General features: G+C 42.4%; 1 protein-coding gene across 1 annotated transcript in view; it reads left to right on the plus strand.

Annotated features, from left to right (window-relative positions):
• tdrd7b (tudor domain containing 7 b) overlaps positions 1 to 17,191 on the plus strand; it is a 49,549-nt gene extending 32,358 nt beyond the window's left edge. The window contains exons 10-20 of the mRNA XM_084042651.1: positions 2,040 to 2,151; positions 3,417 to 3,619; positions 4,196 to 4,330; positions 7,219 to 7,302; positions 8,289 to 8,423; positions 9,308 to 9,418; positions 9,798 to 9,946; positions 10,802 to 11,046; positions 11,689 to 11,872; positions 12,624 to 12,784; positions 13,306 to 17,191. Of these exons, the coding sequence (XP_083898777.1) occupies positions 2,040 to 2,151; positions 3,417 to 3,619; positions 4,196 to 4,330; positions 7,219 to 7,302; positions 8,289 to 8,423; positions 9,308 to 9,418; positions 9,798 to 9,946; positions 10,802 to 11,046; positions 11,689 to 11,872; positions 12,624 to 12,784; positions 13,306 to 13,526 (1,740 nt within the window). The 3' untranslated portion in view covers positions 13,527 to 17,191. The remainder of the gene's footprint in view (positions 1 to 2,039; positions 2,152 to 3,416; positions 3,620 to 4,195; positions 4,331 to 7,218; positions 7,303 to 8,288; positions 8,424 to 9,307; positions 9,419 to 9,797; positions 9,947 to 10,801; positions 11,047 to 11,688; positions 11,873 to 12,623; positions 12,785 to 13,305) is intronic.
• The last annotated feature ends 278 nt before the right edge of the window (positions 17,192 to 17,469 follow it).

The following is a 17,469-nucleotide window of genomic DNA, read 5'->3' on the forward strand; positions in this document are numbered from 1 at the left end:
GAGCCAACTGACCTTCTTATCACCTGACAGGGGGGAGTTTCCCTGGTTGGACGTAGCGCGTGGAAGGAACACGTTATTCCAACCAGTTCCTTTCCCCTCCATCAGGCGCCCCGGCTGGCCAGGGGGAGGCAGTATAGTGACCAGGATTACTGCATGTTTTTGTGAGGGTACCTACCCTAGGAGACACGGGGAGAACATGCAAACTCCACACAGAAAGGCCCTTTCGCCAACGTGAATGTTTGGTTCTCAACTTATTTAGTTTCAACTAAATAAGTGTGCATTATTTCCTTGTGTGACCCTCAACACAGGATTTAAAGGTTTCATGACATGCTGGTTTTACGAAACATTAAGTCTTTATCATGGTCCTTCAAACGTGTATTAAAAGGTTTTAACTGAAAGATCCCCTCCAGTGAGCCATGGCAGGTTTTTTCTCTCAGTTTTCTGAAGCCTTTTCAGCTGCAATGAAAATAAAACCTATTTGCCTGCGGTTGTCGCTGTTGAGGGATTTTGCCTGTCAATCATCGCCTCTACTCCGCGGGGAGGGGGCGGGATTAATGGACTTTGACATCAAAGTCCACAGGCCAATCACAGCACTTTTCTAAGCCTAATTATTCCGAAAACCCCCAAACCACAGAAAACCCACTGAATGTTCAAAGTTCAGTTTTTTGGGGTGTAATTGAGGTCAGAAAACCTAAAAAAAACTAACATATCCCAGGGATAAATTATGAATACCACAACCAATAATAATTATAACTAGAAAAAGTGCTCCTCGGAGCACAAGTCTCCGCCAGCAGACTTGTGTTTGGAATGTTGGGAATGTTCTAATTCTTATGTTCTAATTCTTACAAAAAATAGAACATGTTATCAGATCACACTATTTCACCGTATTGTCACGTGTCACGTGAGGCTTGACCAATGTTAGTCCCAGTTTCAGAAAGTGAAAACAAACTCCTGGCGGAGACAATAATGGTGGTAAGAGCAGCAACAGCACTAGTATCTGCACTGTTACTGGAGTAGCGGGAACGCCGCCCCCCAAAGCCCCAATCTGTTCGCAGGTTGGGTGGCCCTCGGCTTGATACCCTAGACATAATTTGGCCCTTGGGGGAAACTAATTGGGGAACCCTGTACTACGGTGATGAGTTGGGAAACACCTGTCCAAGTGTCAGACGTTTGATGCGACAGGCTTTCCTGTTGCATCGCATGTTGACAAGGACAACAGGACTGACAATGCCAAGCCTACCTCTCGGCAGTGGCTTGATATCGCGCTCAGCTACCGCCTGACTCAAGCCAACTTCTGCCTTTTTTGGAAATGTTTTTACTAGCACGCCAACGAGTTGGGAGTGAGAACGCACGTCTGCATTCCCTTGTCAGTCACATGAAATGGGTCTAACGGGAACATTGAAAAGCAATGCCACAAGGGAGCCTGTCAAACGTCTGATGCACTGGTAGATGTTGCCCAACTTGTCATCATAGTACAACCTCAGAGTGAGACCTATTCAGTCTATGGCAGGGGTCTTCAACAGGGGGTCCGGGACCCCTTGGGGATCCTCAGAGTTACTACAGGGGGGGCTGCCAAATCTTTGTGTGATATGATTTTTTTTTTTTTACATTCACTTGAACCCTAGCATCCCTTTTCCGAGGAGAACTTTAGCCAAAAATAGCCGATCTACAAGCTCACAACGCCTCGCAGCGCGAGGCGTTGTGAGCTTGTAGATCGGCTATTTTTGGCAAAGAGGTATAGGTGTAGAGGTAAAAAAGAGCAGACCAAGTAAAAAATGTAAAGTTTAATCTGAAACACAATTTCAAAATACAATTTAGAGGGGGTCCCTGCTTCATCCCTCTCTCAGCTAGGGGGTACTTGGCCTGAGAAACGTTGAAGACCCCTGGTATATGGAGTGTATACATCATAGGTTGAACAACAATTTATTGAGAAGAAACGTGTGTTTTGCTTCATCACACTCACATTGTCCCATGTTGCCGCCATACGTATCTGAACACAGAACATGTATATATATGTGTGTTTGTAACCGTCTCTGTAGGTTTACTACGTGGATCATGGCTTCTCAGAGGTCATCAGCAAAGCCAAAGTGTTTGACCTCCATGAGAAGTTTTTCAAGCTGCCTTTCCAGGCCACCAAGTGCAAACTAGCTGGTGAGTTTGACTTGAATCCAGTCAGTCAGACAGACAGACAGACAGACAGACAGACAGACAGACAGACAGACAGACAGACAGACAGACAGACAGACAGATATCCTCACTCACTCACTCACCTACACACACACACACACACACACACACACACACACACACACACACACACACACACACACACACACACACACACACACACACACACACACACACACACACACACACACACACACACACACACACTCACTCACTCACTCACTCACTCACTCACTCACTCACTCACTCACTGTGAAAGCTGCCTTCTTGTGACTAAGTACTGTACACTACAGTAGCTCTAATTAACTGGCTACATGCTATTTTCAACGCCGTATAACAAGCGAACGGGAGGTCGTGATGACATTTTCTTTTTTCACAGAAGCACAGTGAAACGCTCCGTGATTAGCAACCATCAGGGGATCGATCATACTGGAGATACATATTCTGCGGTTCTTGCAAGATTAGTCAGAATGCTTAGAAATGCTGGCAGAAGCTACAGCCTGTTTTAGAAAACCCCTGGCAGTGAATGTGTTAACATCCTCTTCTGAAGGACTGAGATTTCTCTCGTAGGAAGGTTGAGCAACAGCACATTGTTTATTAGGACCCGACTTCCTGTTTCACTGTTAGCTGAAGCGAATACCACCTGTGTGTGCGTGTGTGTGTGTGTGTGCGTGTGTGTGTGTGTGTGTGTGTGTGCGCGCGCGCGTGGTGGAAGAAGTACTCAGATTTTGAGTAAAAGTAGCAATACCACAATCTAAAACTACTGAGTAAAAGGCCTGTGTTTAAAATGTTACTTGAGTAAAAGTACAAAAGTATTGGCATCAAAATACACTTCAAGTACCAAAAGTAAAAGTACTAATGTTTGAAAGTAGCAGATCTACAAGCTCACAACGCGTCGCGACGCGTTGTGAGCTTGTAGATCGTCTATTTTCAAATAGCCTAGGTATAAAATAGGGCTGAAGTGGTTAATGTATGTTTTATAATATAGTCATTTATATCTGCAAAGTAACTAGTAACTAAAGTTTTCAAATAATTGTAGTGGAGTAAAAGTACGATATTTGCCACTGAGATGTAGTGGAGTAGAAGTAAAAGTATTGCAAATTGGAAATACTCTAGTAAAGTAAAAATGTGTATGTGTGTGTGTCTGTGTGTGTCTGTGTGTGTGTGTGTGCGTGTGCGTGCGTGCGTGTGCGTGTGCGTGTGCGTCTGTGCTGGCGTTTGATCTCGAGGCCTGGCGCCATTCTGTCAGGAGCCTGCTGTTCTGAAGAGGTTCGAGGCCATGGCCAGCGGGAGGATCCTATTGGCCGAGATCCTGGAGAGAGGCGGGACCCCGCTGGTGGTCCTGTACGACACGTCGCAGGATGATGACGTCAACATCAACGCTGCCTGCATGAAAGCAATGCAGGATAAGATGCTGAAAAGCCCCCTACAGGTAGGTGTGTGCATGTGCGTGCATGTGAGCTCACATTATGACAGCACACACTAATCAATCAGTCAATCAATCAATCAATCAGTGGTGTAAAGTAACTAAGTAAATTTACTCAAGTACTGTACTTAAAGGGATAGTTCACCCCCAAAATGACTTTTTTTCTATCGATTACTCACCCCATGGAGACTTGAATTCATGGATATTTTTTTGTTTTTGCCGCATTCCTAAGCCAATAATTTGATGACCAACGGACCAGTAGGCAGCGGTTCTGGTAGGAGACACAAAGGAGACTCTTTGTGTCTCCTACCGAAACCGCTGCCGGTCATCAAATCTACAAGCTCTACAAGTTCTACAAAATCTACATAAAGCGTTCTACTTTTGATTCTTTACGTGCATTTCGATACCAATACTTTTGTACTTTTACTTGTAACAGAGTATTTCTAAATTGCAGTATTGATACTTTTACTTAAGTAAAAAAAAATGATACTTTTTCCACCACTGTCAATCAATCAATCAATCAATCAATCAATCAATCAATCAATCAATCAATCAATCAATCATCTCTCTCTCTCCCCTCAGGTGAACAGTGCCTATATGAATGTGAACATTACCAGTGTGTGTTCGGACGGGGCGATCTACTGTCAGCTGCCCTGTCGAGGCCTAGCCAAGCTCAACGACGTCCTGGAGAAGACAGAGAACTACTTCCACTCACAGGTCAGCAGCACCTAGAGCTTTCCATTGCCGCACAACTGAAACACACAGTCGACCGAATGTACAGTACATACGGTGTGGCAGAAACAGGCCTCGTTCTCACGGAGTTATACTGCTTTTAGTTTGCTACTATGGTAGAGTGATAGAAGCCGCATAACTGCCATACCACGTCTGCTGGTTACATTTCCTGTCTCTTTACACACACATCTATCTGAAATAAAGTATAAGACGCCAAATAATGAGAAGTGCAGTGAGTTGATGGCAGATTTTTCTTTTTTTTAATCTAAAATTTAGAGTTGCCAATTATTTTGTACCCATTTTTCTCCCCAATTTAGTCGTTATGCCAATTGATTCCTCCCCACACACATTTCTGTGTTGTCACTGCTGTCGTATCCTACTGACTCACCTCCATATTTTGAGACCCCCATCTCAAAATATTTAGTTCCAGGGACCCCCCAGAAGCAAAGATTTGAGTTACAAATGTTTTTAAACGCTTTAAAAAAATATATATATTCAAAGATTCGCACACATTTTCACGATTTAAAAAATAGCAGATCTACAAGCTCATAGCGCGGCACAGAGTGCCGCGCTATGAGCTTGTAGATCTGCTATGTTTGAATAGCCAAAGAAATCTAAAATGACACAGATGCGTTCCCGGTCTTAATGGGCTAAGGTGGTCCGGGCATCTAGTATGGATTCTTCCCGGGCGTCTCCCTAGGGAGGTCTTTGGGTACGTCCCACTGGGAGGAGGCCATAGGGCAGTCCAAGTACCAGATGGGGGGGATTATTTCCCCCCACTGGGCCTCGGGATCCCCCCAGGATGAAGTGGCTAATGTGGCCCTGTAAAGGGAAGTATGAGGTCTCTGCTGGATCTGTTGCCCCCTGCGACCTGACTCCGGATAAGTAGTTTAGTTGAAGATCCGTGATGGAAGAAGTACTCACAGTTTTTACTTAAGTAAAAATATCAATACCACAATGTAGAAATACTCTGTTACAAGTAAAAGTTTGTGAAAAGTTTCACAAATTTCACTTGAGTAAAAGTACAAAAGTATCGGCATCAAAATGAATTTAAAGTACCAAAAATCAATATGCAAAATGTCCCATTTCAAGTTTTCCGAGCAGATCTACAAGCTTGTAGCTTGTATATCTGCTATTTTCAAATAGCCGAATTAAATAGGGCTGAAAGTGGTTAATGTATGTTTTGTAATAATAACCAAAATCTACAAAGTAACTAGTAACTAAAGTTTTCTAATAATTGTAGTGGAGTAAAAAAATATTTGTGTCTGAGATGTAGTGGAGTTGGAGTAGAAGTAAAAGTATTGAATATTGGAAATACTCCAGTAAAGTAAAAATAAGTACAGTTCAGTAAGTACAGTACATACAGTACTCAAATAATGTTGAAGATGGATGGATGGACTCAGACACTGAGCTCCATACAGCCTTGTGTGTGAATGTGCATATGTAAGTTCAAGTTGTGTGTGTGTGTGTGTGTGTGTGTCTCCTCTCAGCCAGCGCTGTGGACAGATTGAGATTAGAATGATAATCTGGAGTGAGGACATGGCCAAGCCACTTAATCTGTTGGCAGGGCAGCAGAGCTTTAAAGCTAGTAGTTGTGGTTGTATTGAAATTAGGCCTAGTCACGATCGTGACACGTTATGTGGATTGGCTATTTTTAGCTATTCTTTGTACGACGAAGTACAGGGCTTAATAATGAAGATTTAGGGCAGGAATATTTTTTAGGTATTATTCCATTAGAAATACACAGGGAGGAATACAGCATCTCCCACACTCCTTAACTAACTTATGGCTATGAACCAGTTAATAGCCATGGTAATTGGTAACCATCATCACCATTCCCCAAAAATATGATTAACTCCACACAGATGATGTAGTAGATCAGGGGTCTTCAACGTTTTTCAGGCCAAGGACCGCTTAGCTGAGAGAGAGAGAAGAAGCAGGGACCCCCCACTGCAAATTTTGTTGCAGATTAAACTTTTTCATAGATTTCGTAGATAGTTCCATAGACTTGTATTGACATCAGTATTGTGTACAGTAAATGAATGTTTTTGGTTATTTTACACACTATCTTTTTGTTTATTATGTTGAAGTATGTGTATTTTCAGATGTAACCACAAGAACCCTCAATACTTAGTAAACTTGACCTTTGGCTCGATAGGCCTACTTGATCTGCTCTTTTTTCCCCTCCACACCAAACCTCTTTGCCGAAATAACCGACCTACAAGCTCACAACGCCTCGCAGCACGAGGCGTTGTGAGCTTGTAGATCTACTATTTTCGGCTAATGTTCCCATCAAAATGGATGCTATAGGGTTGAAGTAGTTCATGTAAACAAACAAAAAATGTCTCCATCACACAAAGATTTGGCGGCCCCCCTGAGTAACTCTGTAGTAGATGATATGATTATTATAGAGCACCGAAGTCTGACGTAATTTACACATCCTACCTGGTTTTCCACCCCCGTTCTGAATTCCCATAGACGTGTTTAATATCGCGTCAAATAAGAACTGTGTTCCAAAAATAAACAAATGACCCCGGCTGTTTGACTCTTATGGATATGAAACATCAACTGACGGTGAGAAAACGATAATGTTACTTCCGCCGAATTAGTTGCATTTTCGCCAGAAACAGACTGTATCAAATATAAGTGACTGACTATCATAAACGATACAGAACCTCCTCCCTGACAATATCGCCGAGACAGTTTGTTTACTTTTGGACCACAATTCTTATATGAGACGATTCTAAGATGACCCAATGTTATTCTCCATAGAGAAATTACTTTACGAACCAGGGGATGAACGAGTGACGTCAGGACTTCTGTACTCTATTATTATTATTATTGCAGTACATGGCTGTCCCACTCTGTTCCAGGTGACGTCGGAGTTCCTGGTGTCCAGACCGTTCTGTGGGAAGGGCTGTCTGGCCCGCTACAAAGGCAAATGGTCCCGTGTGGAGGTGAGACTCATGCCAGGAAATTGGAGAACCATTTGAGCACCTATTGTATAATAATACATAATAATACATTTTTATTTATAACAAACTTTACATTTTGAGGCCTACAGGGTTTTAAAACATTGGCATAAAACAGCACGAGCAACCCTATTAGGCTACAGGGTCAATTTAAATGCTAGGTAAAATCAGGGCATAGAGAAAAAAAAGGCCCAAGAATAATTAAGAAAAGGCTTCGGTCAGTGGACTGTGGACCTCAGGTGTTCAGGGACGGCATTCTACAGATGTGGGGCAGTGGAGCATGAAGGCCCGGTCCATGGTGCGGAGCTTGGTCATGGGGACAAGGAGAATGTATACGAAAACCTATGAAAAAGTACTAAATTGTTTTACTTAAGTAAAAGTATCAATACTGCAATGTACTGTAGAAATACTCTGTTACAAGTAAAAGTCCGGTATTCAAAATTTACTTGAGTAAAAGTACAAAAGTATTGGCATCAAAATATACTTAAAGTACCAAAAGTAAAAGTACTAAAATATTTGAAAATAGCAGATCTCACAGCGCGTGTGTTGTGAGCTTGTAGATCAGCTATTTTCAAATAGCTTTGCCTTAATAGGGCTAAAGTGGTTAATGTATGTTTTATAATATCATAATAATAATCTGAAAAGTAACTAGTAACTCAAGTTTTCAAATAATTGTAGTGGGGTAAAAGTACAATATTTGGCACTGAGATGTAGCGGAGTAGAAGTAAAAGTATTGGAAATTTGAAATACTCAAGTAAAGTACGAATACCTCAAAATTGTACCACTGGATACATTACATATTTTAAGGCATGGTGCCAAAGGAGTTTTGCATATATCTGCCGTATCTCTTTCCACACAAAGGTCCACCAAATCAGCACAGCTCAGAAGGTAATTGCACATATACAGTCATTTACAGTAAAACAATGTAATAATAATCTCAGTGTCTCTGGCGGCCTCTCTCCGGTGTGCAGATCAGCAACCTGCACGGCAGCAGGGTGCTGGACATCCAGTTCATTGACCTGGGGGTTCAGGCTTCTGTAGAGGTGTTTGAACTGAGAGAGATCCCACCACAGTTCCTACGGGATCTCATGGCCATCCCGCCACAGGTCAGCGTGTGTGTGTGTGTGTGTGTGTGTGTGTGTGTGTGTGTGTGTGTGTGTGTGTGTGTGTGTGTGTGTGTGTGTGTGTGTGTGTGTGTGTGTGTGTGTGTGTGTGTGTGTGTGTGTGTGTGTGTGTGTGTGTGTGTGTGTGTGTGTGCTTGTATATTACTTGTAATTTGAGAAATAGATGTGAGGAAAAAAATCCTGGTCCTCATAACAGAAAATTGTTGTTTTATGGTTAAAATAATTATTTGGGGAGTTACAGTAGGTTTACATTTGGAAAAGATTCAGGTTGGGGTTAGGATTAGGCATGGGGGTTTGAGTTAGAGTTATGTCTGATTTATACTTAGTTGAAAATAGCCAACATTGAAAACAGCCAACACGTCGCAGCCTGACACGCTGTGAGCCAGAGCCTTGTATCAGAAAGTTCCGCCAATGAGGGGGCAGAAATGGCGCCGGTCACGTGGTTCATGTAAACTGGAAATAGTTACAAACGCTCATAGCATTCCAATGCATTCCGTAAACTTCTGGTTCAGGGCTTTGTCACTATTCGCCAATAGAAGGCTATGTAGAAAACCTGGCCCGGTGAAGTGGACGGAGGTGACGCAACTCTCCTTGAATGGCTCTGCTGTGAGTGTGTAGATCGGCTATTTTTGGCCTTACAGTTAGGGTTAAAAGTGGCACAAAAGAAGTGTGTGTGTGTGTGTGTGTGTGTGTGTGTGTGTGTGTGTGTGTGTGTGTGTGTGTGTGTGTGTGTGTGTGTGTGTGTGTGTGTGTGTGTGTGTGTGTGTGTGTGTGTGTGTGTGTGTGTGTTTGCGCGTGTGCGTGCGTGCGCGCACACACATGAGTATCAAACTACCTGTCTAAAGCCTTTTCATGTGCATGTTCAGGCTGTGAAGTGCTGCCTTGCAGACCTGGCGGTCAGCGTGGGCTCCTGGACCCCGGAGGCCGTCCAGTGGCTCAGGGAGAAAGTGCTCAACACTACCGACTGTAGCATGAAGGTATATGCTTTATCCACTCCCTACGTTAAAAAAACACAACAATACCAAGCTATTTCATCCTAATTTTTAGACGTTATTGTGGTGATAGAAATCATATTTGGCCACAGTTGGCCCCTATCATATTATGTATTTATGTATGTATTTATTTAGTTAGTGATTTAGTTATTTCGTTATTTAGTTATTTAATGGTTCATAAAGCTTACCAATAATAATGCTTATCTGCAGTGTTGTACCATTTTACGCCAGTAGATGGCAGCACGTCAGTAGTTCCCAGGAGAACAACAAACATCAAATTTGTCATGCCCTCCCTATCGGTCTTTCTCTTCCTCCTACTCCTTCCCTTCCTTTACGGTTCTGTCTACCCCCCCCCCCACCCAAGGTTGCCAAGGTGGACGACAATAAGCACTGCATCTACGTCCACCTCTTCACAGACAAGAACTTCCACGACCCGGCCCGCAGTCTCAACCACCAGATGGCCCAGTCCGACCTCTTCAAGAAGCAGCCCGACGTCTTCCTCACCAGCCACAGGTCTCTGCTCTGTCTGCTTTCATTAGGCTTTGACTTTTGACTTTTTTTTGGTTTTGAAGGAGAGTAGGGATTTACACTCCTTCACGGAGTAATACGCCATAGATGCGTCACAGATGACCGACGTCATTGGCAGCCCACATGAAGTCCAAGATCCACATTGGATCCACGCCATCCCTGTGTGGATTCCACACAAATAGATTTTCTAAAATACATTTCAATTCTTTCAAGCATAATACTGTTTTGTCGAAATGCGTTTATACCAGGGGTGGGCAACTTTGATGATGGAGAGGGCCACTATGTTTCCACACTCACTCCAGAAGGCCACATTGCATATAACTGTACTGTCTCTCCGTATTTTAACTTTTTTCACCATTCTCTGTCACACAAAAGTAGCAAAAATTGCCGATCTACAAGCTCAAAACGCATCGCAGTGCGAAGCGTTTTGAGCTTAGATCGGCTATTTTTGCAATTTTTTTATTGGAATCCAGATTTTGTTTTTGCTATTTTTGAATTAGAATCCTGAAAAGTAACATTTTTATTTAATTTCAAATGCATTTAGTTATACTTATGTTAACTTAATGAACTTAAATACAAATACATTGGACATGAAAAAGACAATAGAATTTTATACTAGTCATTAAGCTACTGATATAGACTGAAGTAATTAAAGCGGGTCATGTTTGCATGTTTGGAATTGTAACAGCTGAAATCAATAATATATCAGTAATCCGATGTTAACTTGCGGGACGCATTAAGTGAAGGTGGGGGTCGCATGTGGCCCCCCGGGCCGCCAGTTGCCCATGCATGGTTTATACCGTATGTGAGTATCAATCTGAATGTGTTCACCTTTCACAGCCCCACCAAGACCTCCACAGACAGCTCCTGCTCCCTGAAGACATCCAGCACCACGAATGGGAGCTCGACCTCCACTTCCAGCCCAGCCAAGCCTCACGTGCGGAGGGTGCTTTCTGGCCCCGGGTCCAGAGGAGGTGGAGGAGGAGGAGGAGGAAGCGGCAACGCGGCTGCCACCCCACCAGGGAATCCTCCGTCCCCCCTGCCCTCACAGCAGCTGCCTCCTCTACTGGAGCTTCCCCCAGCAGGTGCTGTATAAGAGCAATACTTCAAAGAGTACCACTTAAGTAGTGGTGAAAGAAGTACTCACATAATTTACTAAGTAGTAAAGTAAAAGTAGCAATACCACACCACAATATAAAAATACTCTGTTACAAGTAAAAGGCCTGTGTTACAGGCCTGCATTAAAGGCCTCTGTTACAACGCGTCGTGATGCGACACGTTGTAAGCTTGTACATCTGCTATTTTCAAATAGCCTATGTATAAAATAGGGCTGAAGTGGTTAATGTATGTTTTATATTATAATAAATAATTTATATCTGCAAAGAAACTAGTAACTAAAGTTTTCAAATAATGTGCATGTGCGAAATTTAACATTGCGAGTCAATTGTAACGATTTTTGCACTGTAGAACGGTTTGTAGCTACATTTTATGGCAGATTATACATTTCACTCACTAGTCATTAACTATATAATATTTACCTTGTTGGTTTGATTGTTTAAAATATATAGAATATATTTGAAAGTAATATTTATTCAAGAAAGATCTAGGTTTGGGAGAGGTGGCGCGGCACACTAGTGCCCTCTATTGACGGGCCGCCACTGTACTGGACTGGTATGACTTTGAAGAACCGAAGATCATAGTTCATAAAGAGTCCTTTTCCTCCACAGGCAGCAACATGGACATCTATGTGTCGGTGGCCTGCCACCCAGGACACTTTGTGCTCCAGCCCTGGAGGGACATGTACAAGCTGGTGGTGCTGATGGGAGAGATGATTCTCTATTACAACAAGACGGAGGAGAAACCCCTCAAGATAGAGAAGAATCACATCTACGCTGCCAAGGTGGAGAACAAGTGAGTGTGCTGGAGGGTGTCAGGTGTCTTTTCTATGACAGGAAACAAGAAGTCAAAGGAAGAGCTAAGATGACAGCAACTGTTTCATGGCAGGTCTGGCAAATGTCTGTGTCAAAAAAGTGTATAAAGTGTATTATAATGTTATCACATAACCAGCCTTTATTGAGGAGAGTAATAAGGCTCAAGATTCAGTCTGAGTTCAAGGAAATGTTGCTGTGTTGGTCAAATGTTCTTTTCTCATTGTCTTCGTGACTAAATAAAGCTCTGAACATGTGATACAAATAGTCACCTTTCATCAGGCAATGAGGAATATGTGAAAATCTTTGTTTACTCCTTCCGGAAGAAAATAGGCTCTATGCACAGCAGCCTTATTGGAAAGAAATTGGGACTTTTCCTTACTTGTTCCGTTTAGTGTAGCACAGTGGTTTTAATGTTTTTAATTTCAAGGACTGCTCTGAGATTGTACAAATGGAACCAATTGGTTCCATTTGTACACTCTCGGAGTTTGGCCATTTGGAACCCCCTCAAGGAACCATGAGGATCCCTGGACCACATTTGAGACCCACTGGTAAAACCTGTGAAGGAAGTAAGGAAGAGGCCCAATTTATTTCCAATACGGCTGCTGTCGCATAGAGCCTATGGACATTTTTTTTGCATTCCAGTGAATGGTTATTTATATGTACCCCGTACTGTCTCTGTGATGTTCTGATTGATTGTGTCTTCCTTCTCTTCCATTGTCGTCTTCTTGCAGCTGGCACCGTGTGCTGGTGAAGGGAGTTCTGACCAACGGCCTGGTGTCTGTCTATGAACTGGACTATGGCAAACATGAGCTAGTCAGCTGCACTCAGCTCAGGCCCCTGATCAAAGAGTTCAGGCAGCTGCCGTTCCAGGGAATCACCGCACAGCTAGCTGGTGAGGCTAAATAAAGTAAAGCACTACACTGAGTATCACAGTCATAGCTCAGATGTAGACACAAAACTTTGTTAGGCCAAGTCGGTTGTGTGAATTCTTTTTTTTTTTTTTTTATAAATCAGTGCTATTGAACACCCTTTACATCTGTGTGTGAGTTTTACAAATATTGAACCAATGAAAAGTATTAAAAAGCGCTTCGGACTAAACCTCCTAACTCCATTGGATCCTCAAACTGTCGGTCAAAGCCACCTAACTCCAGCTTGTGGAGATATACATAATTCATAGGATATGGAATACTAAATGAGGGCAAAGAAAAGGGTACTGTAAGCACCTTTAGGAACCTTTTGGGCGGAGGAAAATAATTGACATAATACATTTATTGAACAGAGACGATTGTTATGAGGACAGAACATTTTAGACATTTTTAGAAGATTTAAAAATAATTCATGTCCACCTACGCCCAAAATAGAGATGCTTTAACCTTTATGCCTGACTCATCGCTCTTCCTCTCCACCAAACAGGAGTGAAGCCGAGGCAGTGGTCGGAGGAAGCCTCCATTGTTTTCCGCAACCACGTGGAGAAGAAGCCCCTGGTGGCCCAGCTGGAGGCCGTACAGGAAGCGCCTCATCCCTGGGACAGGAAGCTGACGGTCTTCCTGGTCGACACCTCGCAGGAGGAGCAGGACGTCTGGGTTCATGACATCATGGCCGAATTGTCCGACGAGCTGAGCAACGAGGCGTAGGCCCAGCGAACAAGCGACGACAGCAAACATGGCGAAACTCTCCAAGTCATGGATATGTGAACTAGACACGGGCTTATCAATGTACCAGATTTGACACATAAAGCTGCATTTATACTCGAATGCACGCCTGTGTTGTGCACCGAAAATAGCAGATATACAAGCTCGTAACGCATCGCGGTGCGACGCCTTGTGAGCTTGTATATCTGCTGCTTTTGCTGCACGACACCGCGCGCAATGAAGTATATCAAGTCCTTCAGAGGATAAAGGAACGTAAGGAAATATAACAGGAGAGTGAAGAATGGAAAATGAGCTTGCGCAGCGTTGGGAGAATCTGTCTAGCCACTGGACAGGTGCATTGTGGGAAATGATAAAGGATGTTGTGGACGTGTCGTTCTCTGTTGAGTTTTGAGTGACTAAAAAGGCTGAAGGCCGGACAAGAAACAAATGCTTCGATCAAAGCCCAGATATCAACTTCATGCTGACGTCTTATTCCATGCAGGTGTGTGCACACGCACACGCAACTGGTCATTCTTTCTGTGATTGTTTAGCTGTGGAAATACATAACTAAACCATTTCCACACAAGCTCCCAGGTCGTACTATGAAGACGAGATGGGAAACATTGACTCCCCTGTCACGTCGCTTTTCAACATTCCCGGTAGTCCTGCGTTGCGTGACTGGAATGCGGAAACCCCGAAACCTCACTTTAAGAACCACTGACCCATGCTGAGCGACACGATGTCCGCTTCTGCCAGCTCAGCGTTGACGTTTGATTTGCATACCCCCCCCCCTCCCGTCAACATGCGACCTGACAGGAAAGCTTTTCTGTCGTGTCAAACGTCTGAAACGTGGTCAGAATTCACCCAACTCGTCGACGTACAGTAGTGCGACCTGGGTGTGAGAATGCATTAACCGTTTAGTTGGCACTTTTGTCCAAAGCAGCACCTTACGTACGTTACGGTGAGTACAGGAGCGAGTGTTAGTCCTGAGCAAAACTGAATGTACTCCCAACTCAAATTGTAATGTCGGCGCCATGAGCAGACCAATGTGTTACAAAAGACTACAACACATACGATACATTCTACGCAAAAACGCACAAAGGCAAGACTTTTACCACTTTAATCTTGGTGTCGCTGTTTTGGGCATGTCATTATTAGGCAAAATGTTTGAAAAATAGAATTTTTGATATTGTTATTATTATTATTATTTATTTATTATTTTAAAAGATTGCAGATCTACAAGCTCACATCAAGCCAGTTTGCGACACGTTGGGCTTAAGTGGTTAATTAAACAAATTGACTGAAAAAAAGCCTACGTTTACAAAAAAAAAAAAGCCTGCTTGTTGGGAGGTGACATGACAGTCTTGAGGTTTACAAAAAGCTTGTCCAAACATTCCCCTGCGAGGAGAGGAACGGAGAGGGAGGAGCCTGTGATGTCACAGGAGTCAGTGATGTCACAGGAGTCCATGATGTCACAGGAGTCAGCTGACCAGCAGGTCATTTCACAGCTGGACAACCAAAGCAAGCGTGACAACTGATACTCACTTCCTGTTTTGCTTCAAAATACCCTCATGCGCCACGGACTGCTTGAGTGAATTCCTCGAGTTGATGAAAATGTAGTACAAAATCTTAATTTTCTTAACCCATTCAATCCGGGAACGCATCTGTGTCACATCTTGGGCTATTCAAAAATAGCAGATATACAATCTCATAGTGCGGCACGAGTGCTGAGCTATGAGCTACAATGTATATTTTTGAAAGCGAACATTTGTAACTTAAATCTTTGCTTCTGCTGGGGGTCCCTGGAACAAAATATTTTGAGATGGGGGGGTCCGCGGACAAATACGTATAATTTTGGGGGTCCTTGACAGAACCACTGATATTATAGCAACATAAGTTAAAAAAAAGAAGTATTTAAAAAAAAAAAAATAGAAAATTTAGAAGACATTTGTAAAAATGTTGAAAAACATATACTGTATATTCAAAGATTTGCACAAATAGAAAAAATAGCAGATCTCCAAAAATAGTCAAAGAAATCTAAAATGACACAGATGCGTTCCCGATCTTAATGTATTAATTTTCTGTGATAGTCTAGCTAGCTTCATTGATAAGCTACTTCTTTACATAGCCTACAGATGACGTTTAGAGAAACCTTTTCTTTTGCAGTTTATTTTGCAGTTTCTTCCATGTTCGTATGTAGCAGTGTTAACAGTGTTTGCTGCTGTTAATGGCTAAAATGGTAGCGCTAAAATGGGACGCAAGAGGAACAAAGGTTAGCAGTGACATTGCTTAATGTTGATTAAGTTTGAGATGACGCAATGACGGCCATTTTTGCTGTACTCCTCCCAATCCTTGTATGTAGATGTTCGCATGTGAGTAATATCTTCCAATCTTGTGGACACCTCTTTTAATAGTATTATGAAGTTATTCCTATTTAACTACAGGGAGGTTAGGGGAGTACACTTTTGTGACCACATTCGCCGATTACTTCACAACGGACAACATCTCAACATCTTAAGGACGAAGTAATGTCTCTCTCTCGCTTAAAACAAAATCTGTTTCACGCAGAAAAAAACTGACAAAGTCACAGGCCAAATTTCTGACTCCTGTGGCTGTGAAGCCACATCCGTAACAACCACTCCACCTAAAAGAACTGAAGCCAGTTTGGAAGCCATTTTATATCATTTTCTCCCTATTTATGTGACTTGACAGGGGGATATAGCTTGTTTATTTATTTCTCATTTGTTATTTTGTCTGGCAATGAGACTTTCATTTCTGAAGGTTACACACTGTATTGCTGCATGATATGTTGGGAGATTTTGCTGAATTGTGTGCACATATAGTTTGATATTATAATATATAGTTTAAATTACCAGTAGTATTAAACTTGTAGACGGCTCTATGCACAGCAGTCATATTGAAAAGAAATTGGGCCTCTTCCTTACTTCCTTCACAGGTCTTTCCAATTAAACTAATGAAGGCTCTATTCCAGTCTGGTCAAACAGAGTCAGGGTGCTGATATTGTGCATATTGGCTCACTGGAAACACTCTGCTACACCAGAGGGTCTCAAAGTGTGGTCCAGGGACCCTCATGGTTCCTTGAGGGGGTTCCAAATGGCCCCTTACGGGTGTGTAACTCTGAGAGTGTACAAATGGAACCAAACACAGAGTTATGGAGGTCCTTGAAATTAAAAAGTTTGAGAACCACTATGCTACATTAAATGGAACAGAGCCTTAATTAGTATAATTGGTAACACCTGTGAAGGAAGTACGGAAGAGGCCCAATTTCTTTCTAATATGGCTGCTGTGCATAGAGCCTATTGGAGATCATTCCAAACGCTGGTCTTGAGTTGTAGCACTTGGACAGACAACCACTTTACTTCCTTAAAATGTAACGATTGTCAGCTCTGTAAAGTGGTGCGAGCAAGAATGTGATGTCAAATTTTCTTCTGAAATGTGACTTTTCCCCTGATATAACTGCACCATGGTTTTGGATGTGCAGATGCCTCAGAGCATTATAGGATTAGGGTTATGATATTGGTGACATTTTGGTTAAATAACCTTTTCTAGATACTGTAGGTATCATTACTTTATCATTTCCTTTTGTTTAACAATCACCACACGTTTATGAGAGAAAGGTTTTAGGAATAAAGTTAACTTCTGAAAGATTCGTCAGTTCATTCAGTGATGTGTTCATATAGCGAAAATAGCCGATCTGGTATAAGCTCAGCAATCACACTGTGATGCATTGTGAACTTGTATATTGGCTATTTTACCTATTTTCTGGTTTTATTAAAAGCCATCTTGCGATACGGTGCAGTGTTGATTTCGTAGACTAAAACGATGACGAACATGTTCTTCGACTACCCTTTTTCACTGACGAAAACTAAAGAAAAACTAAGCTATGATGACTAAAACTAAGTCTAAATATATTGAGAATAAAAAC

This window comes from Gymnoscopelus microlampas (assembly GCF_963454915.1).
Source record: "Gymnoscopelus microlampas genome assembly, chromosome: 19".
Lineage (NCBI taxonomy): Eukaryota > Metazoa > Chordata > Actinopteri > Myctophiformes > Myctophidae > Gymnoscopelus > Gymnoscopelus microlampas.